At 42.9% G+C, this 11822-nt stretch overlaps 1 protein-coding gene across 1 annotated transcript in view; it reads left to right on the plus strand.

The window, feature by feature from the left end:
• The window catches only part of SIK2 (salt-inducible kinase 2), a gene marked incomplete at its 5' end in the record, with an annotated part of 41743 nt that overhangs the window by 18101 nt on the left and 11820 nt on the right, over positions 1 to 11822 (plus strand). The window contains 2 exons of the mRNA XM_010145930.1: positions 8449 to 8573; positions 10661 to 10784. Of these exons, the coding sequence (XP_010144232.1) occupies positions 8449 to 8573; positions 10661 to 10784 (249 nt within the window). The remainder of the gene's footprint in view (positions 1 to 8448; positions 8574 to 10660; positions 10785 to 11822) is intronic.

Raw genomic sequence — 11822 nt, forward strand, 5'->3', positions numbered from 1 at the left:
CTATGAAGACCATTCCAGTAATTCAGTTGCTGCTGTCCAAGATACCCTGCTGTGCTTCAGGTACAGAAAATGAGTGGTGATACGTGTAATGTTTTTTGCATTACGGATAGCACAGTTCATGTAGCTAAAAGAATTCCTAGATTAGCTCTATTATACTTTTAGGAAAAAGGAAATAATTTTTAGAGTTATAGTAATTTTTTTGTGGTTGTCATAACATGTCTATAATGCTGTCAGATGTTCAGGTTAAAACAGAGTTAATCAAATAACTCAAAATGGAAGCTTATGGATTTTTTTTTCTCTTTGCCTGCATGATTTCATTTTAATTAAAAATTGAGACACAGCAGGTGTTGCTAGCAAGGGAAATAATTTTGGTGGTTGTCAACTCATTACAATTCCACAAATCCTTCCATATTTCTTTAAGCCCAGCGACACTTCCAATGAGAAAGCTAGATAACGTCTTGATTTGGAGGACTGTTGAACTGCAGTCATCAATAATAGGGGAGCAGGGAAGGAAGGCTGCCTGCTCTAGGACGCTGGTTTGCAGAGGAGTGAGCTCGCTGCTTCCGAGAAGGAAGTGCAGGTAGACAGCCAATCGGGCTGAGAAAGGTGAAGTGAGAAAACATGACTGAGCTGTAGATCACCACTGTATCATTATGCCCCTGAGTTTCCTCTCTGGCATTTTGGAAATGGATGATCTGAAAATGTATCTTGATCTCTGATGCTTTCTGCAAGGTTAAAATTGCGAGGAAAGTGTTAAATATGCCAGCAGCTCTCTAAAAGGAGTCCTCCTCTGTGTCTGTGGAGTACCAAGACAGCGTCCGTAAGGACCTTAAAGGAAAAGTTAACAGCTGTTTAGCTGGTCAGCATCTGTGTCACAAGGGTTCGCCCCCTTCTCTGCAATACTAGAGCAAACATTGGGAAGAGCAGGCAAGTAATTCCGGGGATTAACTTTGCCCTCAGGAAGAATCTTTAAAATCCTTTCAAGTTATCTTTATCAGAACAAGAAACCTGCAATCTTTTAAAAAAAGTATTCACCTTTGAGAAGAAAACTATTTTTTGAGCAAGAGTTTTATCTTCGTTAAACTTTGAGAAAAGGAAGCTGACAGTCACTGCTATTGAGTAAAAAAAAAACCAAAACCAAAACCAGATTATCTTTGCCAATGAAATGGGTTGACTAAGAAGGATTTCTTGCTGATATATGTATTAATGGAGTAGCTTTCCCAGATCCTGGGTACATTTGTTGCTTTTGTATTGACCTTTGGTTCTCTTTGTACATTTAAAGCATTAATTTCTTCATTCCTTTACCACCAGCTTTCCACCTCTAGCATCTTTTTCACATGGTTTAAGAGTTTACAGAAAGGCTAAGTAACTGATACATTAAAATTGAGGAAAAGGAAAATGCAGCAATGTGAGTTCCAGCACCATGAGAGTATTAGGCCACGTTTTGTTATCAAATCTGAATGCAAGGCGGGGTTTTCTGGCAGAAGGAACACTTCAGATTCTCTGGAGCTAGAGAGGGAAGCCTGTTAATCTGCTCTTTGGCATGTTTTCTGTATTTCATGGTCCTTTAGCATCTTGGAGTGGGAATTTTACAGCAGATTCATAAAAGCTGTAAAAATTGTTATTTAACGCTTTATATAAATTAATGGCAGAGTCTTTGCAGTAGCCTCTTTCTCATTTCACTCGGTATTTAACTGTTTAGATTATCTTCTAATTGTCTCTATACTCTATGGTGGGCATTCATGTTCATGTTGAACTGTAAAAATACTAAAAGCTATCGTCAGATGAAGTAAGAGAGTTTTCAATTGTTGTAGCAGGAAGGAGGCAGTTTTGGTATATGTTCTTATTTAGGGCATTTGATACCTGAAGAAAGCTAAAGAAACCGTTTGGGATGGAGATGGTGTCTGGACTTTGTAGTGAAGTGGCCCAAGAAAAGTAACTAATAACATTTATATTGAATTGGTGGTGATGCCTCAAAATTCTGAACTCTAAAAGGGTCACTCACACTGTTTGCTCACACCTGGTGGAAATTTGACAGTGAATTTGACAGTGAAAGGCTTTTGGTTCTCTGAGCTTTAACCTAACAGGTTTATCAGCACTAGCATTTGTAGAGCGTTTTTACTTTTCTCATTTCTGATTTCAAACTCGCATTTATTTCTAGCAGCTACTGGCAATCATAGCACCTGGAACTTACAACCTGCTTACAGTTGTATTTACTGGGCTGATGTATGGCTTTGGTAAATACGGTGGCTAAAGGCTGCAGGTCCCATGGACCCCACTTACTATGAGTAACGGAACTAAACGTAAGAGAGTTTTTATGCTGCTGTTCATCTGCGCTGTCTCTCACGTTCTGATCTGCTGCTCTTCTCCCCATTTTCACCCCCGTGTTCTATCCCTGCTCATTTCTTTCCTCATATCAGTGTTCTGCACGGTAGCCTGTCACGTTCAGCCTGGCATAGTTTGCCAGCACTCCCCAGGGGGCTCAGCCGCGCTGGAGCAGGGCCGCATTCAGAGATGTTCCTTTCATGGACGTCCTTAGCACTGCAGGGGTGCAAGTTGCCTGCCTCCCTGAACACCGCACTGCAAGCGTGATGCAGGCTCACAAAAACGACCTCAAAGGCATCTCAGGAAACCCGTTAACCAAAGAAAGGTTAGAGACACGGACTGTTCTGTGGCAGGGAATTTTCAATGCATAGGTTCTGCAGGGACTCCAGGGCACTGATAAATGGCAGATACTAGATTCCATCAGCTGCTGCTGTTTCTTTCTTCCTCTTCTCTGTTCTTGTGCTCTACCTCTGTATTACAGAAAGTTAATTACAGGTGGTCTGTATGCAGATGACCACATTAACTGTCAGTAATTCATATCATCTGATTCTTTCATGTGTCTTTGTCAAGCTTTATGAGATTGATATCAATTCCTGTGTCCAGCTTTGGTGATAAAGGAGCTGGAGGAAGGTTATGACTGCGAGAAACTTTGTAGTGACTTGTGCTGAGTCAATTGTTTTATTTTTCTCTGTTAAGGAGATAAACCTTTCCATGGAAGTTATTGTCTGTCTATGATTTTTGGAGTTATCTGGTGCTGTGCACATCCCTGAGAACAGTCTCTTCCAGTGGTTCATATTCTTCATGGTTCGTGTATCAAACTGTGGAAGAACAAAGGGCAGCCAGGATCCCAACTCTGATAGCTAGAGTTATTCTCTAATTTGAATTAATCTAGCAATTGGAAAAGAACACAGGAACTGATGAGTTATTTTGATGGAAAGCTCTGCAGTGTCCGTGTCTGCCTTGGGCCGCAGCACTATGCACGGAGTTTTCCCTTGCTGATCACTCCAAGCAGCTATGAAATCCCCATAAGATACTCACGGCCATTTGGGCTCTTCCTGACTTTCACTGGACCTCTTGATTCATTTTAATGCTTCAGTCTTAGAAACTGCACAAGAAACAGAGGATGTGTAAAGATCTTGAGGTGAGAACTTCGATAGGCTTATTTTGTAGAAGACACGAAGTAGCTGGGAGCAAAAGCCTCAAACTTAATTTGTAGCATAAATAACATAAAAAGGTATTAATGAGGTAGAACGTCCACCGAGAAGGTTGTGGCTGAAGAATGCCACACCAGCGGTCTCTCTCAGGCTGGACATAGAATTTTTTTTAGCACTAGCAAAGCAAACCTCCTTTGTTCTTCCCCAAGTTACAGCCTGTATATAGCTGGAGTGTTCACGTACCCTTTCTGTTCTGCTGGTTTTCGAAGGGGTCACGGGGACTGGATTTCACTTACTGATCACTGATGTGATCAAATAGAGTATGATGCTACGTTATCGTCAAATAAAACTTGCTCGTTGCCCGTACAGTGAGACAGCTGTGCTTTTGTCACAAGGAAGTACAGCTTCGAATTGGGGATGGAATAGTGAGCTTCTCTCTGTACACTTCCAGCCAGCCCCACAAAACCACCAGATTACGATGCCTTGTAGAGGTCCTCAGAAATTACGGCATCTTGATGGTAAAGCTACTGCGTTTGAACCAGATCAGGTAGGAGAGACTGTTATTTTGAAGCGAGTTGTAGTGCTGGTTTGTCTTGATGGTGGACAGAAAATATGCATTGACGTCAGAACTGGCTGATCAGCATTCAGTTCATGAAGTGGGTCAGGTTTGTCTCTAACGCACTCATACCTTTCCTTTATCAGCACCTCTCTCCCAGTCATCTCCTGTGCTCGAGTTACTGTTATAACAGATCTGCGTGGCTCTGTGAAGCCAGGCAGGTTGAATTCTGTTGGTAATTTTAGAAGAATGGATTAATTATAGCTCTGAAGTTAGTATCCCTTCCAAAGGGTTTTCAGAGGTACAAATGAGACTACCTCCTCACTGCTAGATGCACAGCAGAAGTTGCAGTGGTTCGGGCAGGGAGCTTCCATTTCTCACATGGCAAATGGGCCTGAAATCTTAGTCTGTTTCCATTTTTAACATGAAAACAAATTCCATTTAAATGATGTATGTTCAAAAAATTATACCTTCTAAATTCAAGATTATTCTGAACGAGGTAATGAGATTGAGAAACAAAATACCGCAAATGTTGAGAGCCAATATTTGCAGATTGCACAAACACAGATTTTATTCAGCTGAACACAATGCTGCAAATGATCGCATTTTTTTAACATGCAGATTCAGGCAAATATTAAGATAATCTCAGTCCTCTGGTAATGAGTCCAATTTCAGTCCTTTCAGAATTCTGTGGCTGGCATGTTGTTTGGTTTTTTGGGTTTGTTTTTTGAGGGCTAGCACATTTTTCCCTAAAACATCAGCAGTGTTCTTAAAATCTGCTTTTCTGGAATGAGAATTCTTAACAGTGTTCTTCGGTTAAAAACTATTACCTTTAATCCAGAAAGACTATGGTATATCAGCAACTGCAAAGTAGGAACAAGGTGGAGGGAGAAGAGACAGGATGAGAGACTAGAGACTGGTTTGTGCTTAATTGAATCCTGGCCGTTCTAACACTCCAAAAAGTGGGACAACTAAACTGACGGCGCAATAATTAAAAATTGAGGAACCCACTGGACCAAGTGTCTGGTATGTAAATCCTGAATGTTTCCTTTGAAATGGTTTTCATGGAGGCTACTAATTCTGGAGTTCTTAAGCAATGCTTTAATGTCATTTGGAGACACAGGTGTAGGAACCATAATGGAAACCAGAAGGGGTAACCGTAAGAATTTCACCAAATAGCTAACGTTAAATCCAGTCTGGATAAGGCACAGAGTTACACAGGATTCCAGTTTCAAAGAAAGTGACTTTCCGAGCAGGTCATGCTGTCGGTAGCTGTGCTTCCAAACACACACACGTGTACTCGTGACTCTGATACAAAGATTTAGGAGGGTGGCACCTAAGCAGGAGCAGCAGTTTAGAGATAAAGATCGATGTTTATGTGCATCACTAAGAGGATGTTGAAAATCTGAGAAATTCAAGATAAGTGAAGGGAGAGATCAGATTTAATGACACCTACACAGATGGCAAAATGCTTCTGAGAGAACAAATTGCTTCATGTCTCCTGAAGTATTGTCAAGGTTGCCAAGCCAATTATGTGTGAAGAAAAGTCTCCTGAAAGAGAATTAAAAAAATTCACAACAAAAGTCTAGCTGTGATAGGAAAAAGGCAGGTGACATACAGAGATTGAGGAGGGTTTTGGTAGAAGATTTTGTTGTTTCACCCTCTGTTATTACAGCTGAATTCGCATTTTTTTTCAGAACTGAAGGAGGATGTAAAAGGAGGGAGAGCAGGGATGTTACGCTCGGTGTCTCCTCTGCAGATTTGGAATCTGAGCTGACCTTGGCTGTTTGCACCTCCAGAGTGTGGTGACGTGCCAGAATGCAGTTGCGTAATTTTTCATACAACTGTCGGACATTCTGTGTGCCTGCAGAGCATGACGCTGTTAGGGTCTCCTGTGTAGTCTGACCTTCAGATAGTCTTTCTAGCATTGTAGCCGCCTTAGTGACAGGCAGCGGGGCTCCTCTTTGATGGACAAGTCCCAAAAGTTCGTTGCTGTGAGACTGGGTATTTGCTGACTGGGAGCTAATACGGTGACCTTGGACTGATGTTGGAGATTTAACCTCTTGAGGGTTCCACCTGTACCAGATATTTACAGTGGTGAAATATTATCTTGTAACAAAGTCTGTTGATTATCTGGAATACAATATTAATTTAGGGAACATTAATATTAATTTTTAATAATGTTAATAATTTTGGGACATAAAATATTAATTTAGGTCCCTTCCAACCCACACTATTCTATAATTCCGTACCTTATTACATGCTAAGGAAAATCTTGGAAGATAGAAGAGAAAAATGCTCTAAAAGCCTTTTCAGTTCTGGTGTTCCTGAAACCGCTTCTTCCGCCTGTGTTCATTTTTGATGTATGTTGCAGGAAGAGTTCTATTAAAAGAACTGCTAGAGCTCATGTGTCCTTCTGTTAGGAAAGCAACCAGATACCTTTACTGTTAAGCTCAGTGTAAGTAATCCCATTCTGTTTCCTTACTGCTTCTCTCAAACAGCTCCAGGTTAACTTTTATCTAAGTCCGATAAGTTTTTATTTCGTATCTCTGTATTGCTTTGCTTCTGAGGGTTCTCTTGTGGTTTTATAGCTCGTGATGTATGACGAGAGAGCCCGGTTCTTTCCTCTGAGTAACACACCTATACAAATAGAAGCAAATCAAGTGGTACCAGCATCTCCTGTGTCTGCTAACCACAGTGTTATCAGTGTTGCTATCTGCTGATCTGTGGCGCATTGTATTAACATTCCTCTGTGGTATTCAGTGCTCGATAGTACTAAATCAGCAGCCTGATTACTGTTTATCAGCAATGTTGACTTTCACAGGATTCCTCGAGTCACACCAGCCTGTAGTGTTACTCTGTGGGAGCCTGGTTAGCTACAAGGGTAAAATCATTATCACCTTAAGAAAAGGAACAACTTCTGTAACCTTCTACTGCGTAGTTTGCTCTAGTGTGGAAAAAGTGATAGGGAACAGTGAAATGATTGTTCACACGGGAGCAGGCCGGTGGCGAACATAAAAAATGTCGCTATGCTTGGCAGTCTTTGCATGTCACTTGCCAACGCTCCATTCTGTATTTCCTTCGGAGATACTTCATACCAGTTAGCGAACTGAAGCCAGCTTGCCTGAACGCCGTAAATCCAAATAATATTTGTCCCTGTTATCAGAACTTGCTCCCTGAGAATTCCTCATTCTTCGCTTTAGTATTAACAGCATTTGTTGTCACAGAGAACATACAGGCTGGCCTGCGATGCAAGTGGAATAGAGGACTAAGCAGTACAGAGTGGTAATGCTGGGAGCAACAGGGAGGAGTGTTGGCTTCACTGCAATCCATGAGAAACTCCCCTAGACCTCAGTGGAGCAAGTATTTTGATTCACGGTGTGAACAGGTGTCTCCAAACACTGCTCCAGTGGCTTTTATTAAAAGCCTGATGAGTAAGAGCCTTGTGTATGAACCCTGAGGAGTGTCATGAAAGGAGCGATTCGGAATGGGTATCTGCGGCGGACGTAGGAGGGATTGTTGGGATCCCGGCAGGAAGGGTAAAGAATGCTAAAGCAAATGATGTATGAACAAAGCAAAGGGAGCAAAGACAGCGGCAAGAGTGGAGTGGAAGGCAAGAGACTACAGACTGGAGCACCAGAGAGTGGTAGCGGCCACCTCAAATGCTGCAGTTTAAAACAATCAGTTTCGGTTCAGTTATGAAGCCGTCAGACTCTATCTGACTTCCTGTGCCTGTGCAATAGTGGCTGTCACTTGGGCTTTTCACAAATGGTGATTAATACCAGAGTCCCATGGGACCCACGTCTGGTCCCATATTAAGCCATAAACCAGAAACTTTTAAAAGATCTGCTTAGCTGTGGAATGGTAAATTGCAGTTGTCGATGGAAAGGGCTGTAGACAAGCCCAGGAGCAGAATTTCCTTCCTAGCAAAAGGCTTTGTGTTTTCCCATGCTTGTTGCTTTTGGCAGAGTGCCTTCCTCCCATCAACAGAGCTGATGCTTTTGGTGTGTATTCGAGACTAGAGAGCACCTAAAGAAAACTCAGGAAACCTCAGGTCCAGTACTGAATCTCGGGTATCTCCTGGCAAGTGAATAAGCTTGTCTGTATGCATGATCGTCACTTTGAATTTTAGTGATAGCTGTTTACGAACTTCCATTTAGCAAGCTGGTAGATGTTTACTCAAAACTGCTACAGGTGGTGAAGTTTCAGTGTTTTAATAACTATGTAGTTGTCATGAAAATCGTGGTATAGGACATTCAGCATCCCAACAAATACTTCCAGCAGGAGTTCTGATAAAAAGATTTGTGATAGAGCTGTCATAAATGAAAGTCAGCTTTGGGCCGAGTCCTTGCGCATAATTACTTCGTCATGCAACTGGAGTTTGGAGTGACTTTCCCCTTAATTTCTTAACAGATTTTGGATTTGGGAATTTCTATAAGAGTGGTGAGCCTCTGATGACGTGGTGTGGAAGCCCACCATATGCAGCACCGGAAGTCTTTGAAGGACAGCAATACGAGGGACCCCAGCTGGATATCTGGGTATCATTATGCTTTTTTTAACTGTGTTCAAGTCAACCTTTAGGAAGCTGGAACAAAGGAATCATCTTTGATTTTTCTTAAGCTGAAGACAAGCTGATCCTCTTCAGCTTCTTCTTAGCGTCGTCAAATGTCTCTTCACGTGGAATGGAAGTTACCTGTCAAGGTGGCTACTAAACATACGCTGTAGGTGTTTGTGAGCTCCTGCAAAAGCTCTCCTGACTGAATGCAGGAACTTCGCTTTTTTTCAGTGTTCAGTATCTTCTGTGTTAAGTGGCACTTGGACTTGTAAGGCTGCAAGTTCTGGATGAGGTTAAAGGGATTCTGAGCCACCGAAGCACAGGGGAGGTGCTGACTGCTTTGCTCCTTGAGCTGGACACAAGCACGTTTGTGCCACAGACATTTCTATTGCAAGCAGCTGCATGTTTTGGAATTGGTCTGTCTCCCTGCGTACTACTCTGATGGAGGGGGATAGGGAGTACAACCTACATTCGTATCTAATGTAACAGGGACAGAAATGAACTGAAGAAGTTCTGTGCAACCTTTGTGCATTTTCAAAACTTGCTTTTCCTCATTTTATTTCAATTGGTGTGTTTTCTTTGCTTGGTTTTTTAGTTTTAGTATTCTGGTATTTAAATGATGCATTAATATCCTAAAGCAACCAGAGACAGCACAGTTTGGCAGTCTCTGCCCTGGCACCGGGTTTGCAGTGATAATATTGCACATAGCTTAACAACACAGGCTCTGACATTTGGTTACACAAAGAGGGAAGTTCATGGAAAGTCACCTTTCAGCACTAATCTAATTCAAATTAAGCTAATTGCATTAACAAATAAAAACTGTGCTCTTAGATATCTCTATTTGTATGTATGCATGTGTCTCTCTACATACATGTATTTATAGCTAGCTAGATTTTTTAAAGAAAAGGCTACAGCCTTCCTGAACCTTTAGTAAATAAACACGCAGCAGACCTCTGCTACGCCTGCTGTTCCGAGTAGCACAGGCACTGTTGGAATGTCAGAAGTCAATTTCTGTCTTTAAACACGTAAGATCCTAAATTCTTAACAGAACCTGCCTGCGCACAAAGAGAAGTGCACGTGTTTATATTCGAGGTAAATTCATCATCATCTTCACTTACCTTCTGAGATGAGTTAAGGATTCAGCGTCTCTGCAACACCCAATCGTAGAACAGGTCTGTGAAAGTGCTGAGTTCACAGGAGGAATGCAACGATCCACACTTGGGGTTTGGCACGTTAAGGAAGAAAGTGACTTTTTAAACCGCAGTTAATTTTATAATCTCTGGGGGCTTAGAAAGTTTTAAGGTGAATGTAGAAAGCCTGCTTCTTCCCCTTGAGAAATCCGGTGCTGTGACTATCCATGCCAACTGACTGGCTTGAGGTTCTGCTGTGGTTACTTCATCTGGTGCGGCACTACATTTTTCTGGCACATACTGCAAGACTCTTCCCACTGGCAGCGCCATGTAGCTTGCATACTTTCAAAAATCAGTCTGGCAGTTGGAGAAGAGCTCTTACCCAGCTTGTCTCCTTTTGCTCACATTCACTAATCCCTCGTGCTCAGCACTGCAGGCAGCAGCGCGGGATCATTAGTTGATGCTCCCCCGAGGCTGGACTGGTCATGAAGCTGCCAGTGTGCCTCTCACGCAGGATTTTGCAAATTGATAAACGTAAAAGGTAACAGATCCTTATTTTGAGCAGCTGCTGTCTGATGTTTGTTTTTGTTTGAACAACAGTGAGGTTAATAAGAAGTATCTCTAATTCTCACCTGAAGCTGGGACTCACTTTTCAGGTTTCATTCAGTCATCTGCCTGGAGCTTCCTGCTCGCAGCCAGAGTCTCTAACCCACTACACTTCAGCTTACCTGCTTATCAGCACAAGGTGCTGCAAGCCGGGCCACCTGGCCTCAGCGCAGTGGCCTCAATGTTTAGGCTGCTTCAGAAATCTAACTCCTTGTATAAATTCCCTCTTCTGCAGAGCATAGTTTAAATTTCTTTCTCTGACAGGATTTGACTAGCCCCCTCAGAAACCTTGTTTGTAGATTGAGAAATGAAATGAATATTCTCTTTCTTGCAGAGCATGGGTGTAGTTCTCTATGTTTTGGTCTGTGGAGCACTCCCTTTTGATGGACCAACGCTCCCCATACTGAGGCAACGAGTTCTTGAAGGAAGGTTCAGGATCCCTTATTTTATGTCAGAAGGTAACAAAGCCGCCTCTTACGCTCTTGGTGTGGTAAACCTCTGGTTATTATATATTCTATTGTTTGGTTACTCTAATTTTTATATATTCTATGTAATAACCAAATTCTAGAATAATCTCTGTTGCGATACAGCAAACAGTCTAGCATGCAGATGCACCACGACGGTGTGTCAGGCTACTCGTTTTTCAAACACACGCAAGTAAGCCTAGGTGAGCTGGGTGCCTTTGCGGTGAGGCTGCTGCTAGGCGTCCCAACCTGTTCTTCCCTGGGCGATGCAGTGTGGCTGCGCCCACGGGCGGGGAGACAGGCAGGATGGAGCCTGAAGGGTCTTTCATCCTACTGTGAACAGAAATATGGGGATGCACGGGAAGAGGCACGTTTGTGTAGCGATGAGTTTTTGTCCTGCAAGGCCACATCCACTTCAACATGGAAAGAAGATATGCTGAGAGCAGTTATCACTCTCAAACCCAAGGTGTGGATTTGGTGTTTCCTGGGTTTTGACAGCGTCAGCTAAACAAAAGCAACAAAGCGCACAACCAGTTCATGTGCCAGCTCCTCATCGTCATGTATCGGCACTCCCACGAGACACGGATCTCTCCCTCACTTAATTGCCTCCTCTGCCGGGTTTCACTCTCCCTCAGGCCTGTCCAGACAAGAACAAGTGGGGCCATTTTTACGCAGGGTTTGACAGTGTCCTTCATCTTCCCTCTATTAAAAGGTCTCTGAACCAGATTACTTTACAACACCCTTCCAGAATCAAATCCTGTTTCAATATACTGCTTTCTCTGAGTGTTTGGTGGTTTTCAAAGGGATTTAAAAACGTGCTTTTCAGCCCTGTTGTTGAGGGTTCTGTCCTATAAAACATTCTGGTCTTCCCCCCTTTTTTCTTCTGGTGGCACCTGTGCACCGCCTCTGAAAGTGGCCACTGCAGCGTAGCCATAGCGTGCGTGACTCATTTCAGCAGTGCATTTATGGCACCGTGGCAGCCCCGCAGCGTCCAGGGCACCGCCCGCCGCCGGGCCCTCGGCGGCGGGGGGT

Source organism: Buceros rhinoceros, unplaced genomic scaffold, assembly GCF_000710305.1.
Source record: "Buceros rhinoceros silvestris isolate BGI_N320 unplaced genomic scaffold, ASM71030v1 scaffold32961, whole genome shotgun sequence".
Taxonomy (NCBI): domain Eukaryota; kingdom Metazoa; phylum Chordata; class Aves; order Bucerotiformes; family Bucerotidae; genus Buceros; species Buceros rhinoceros.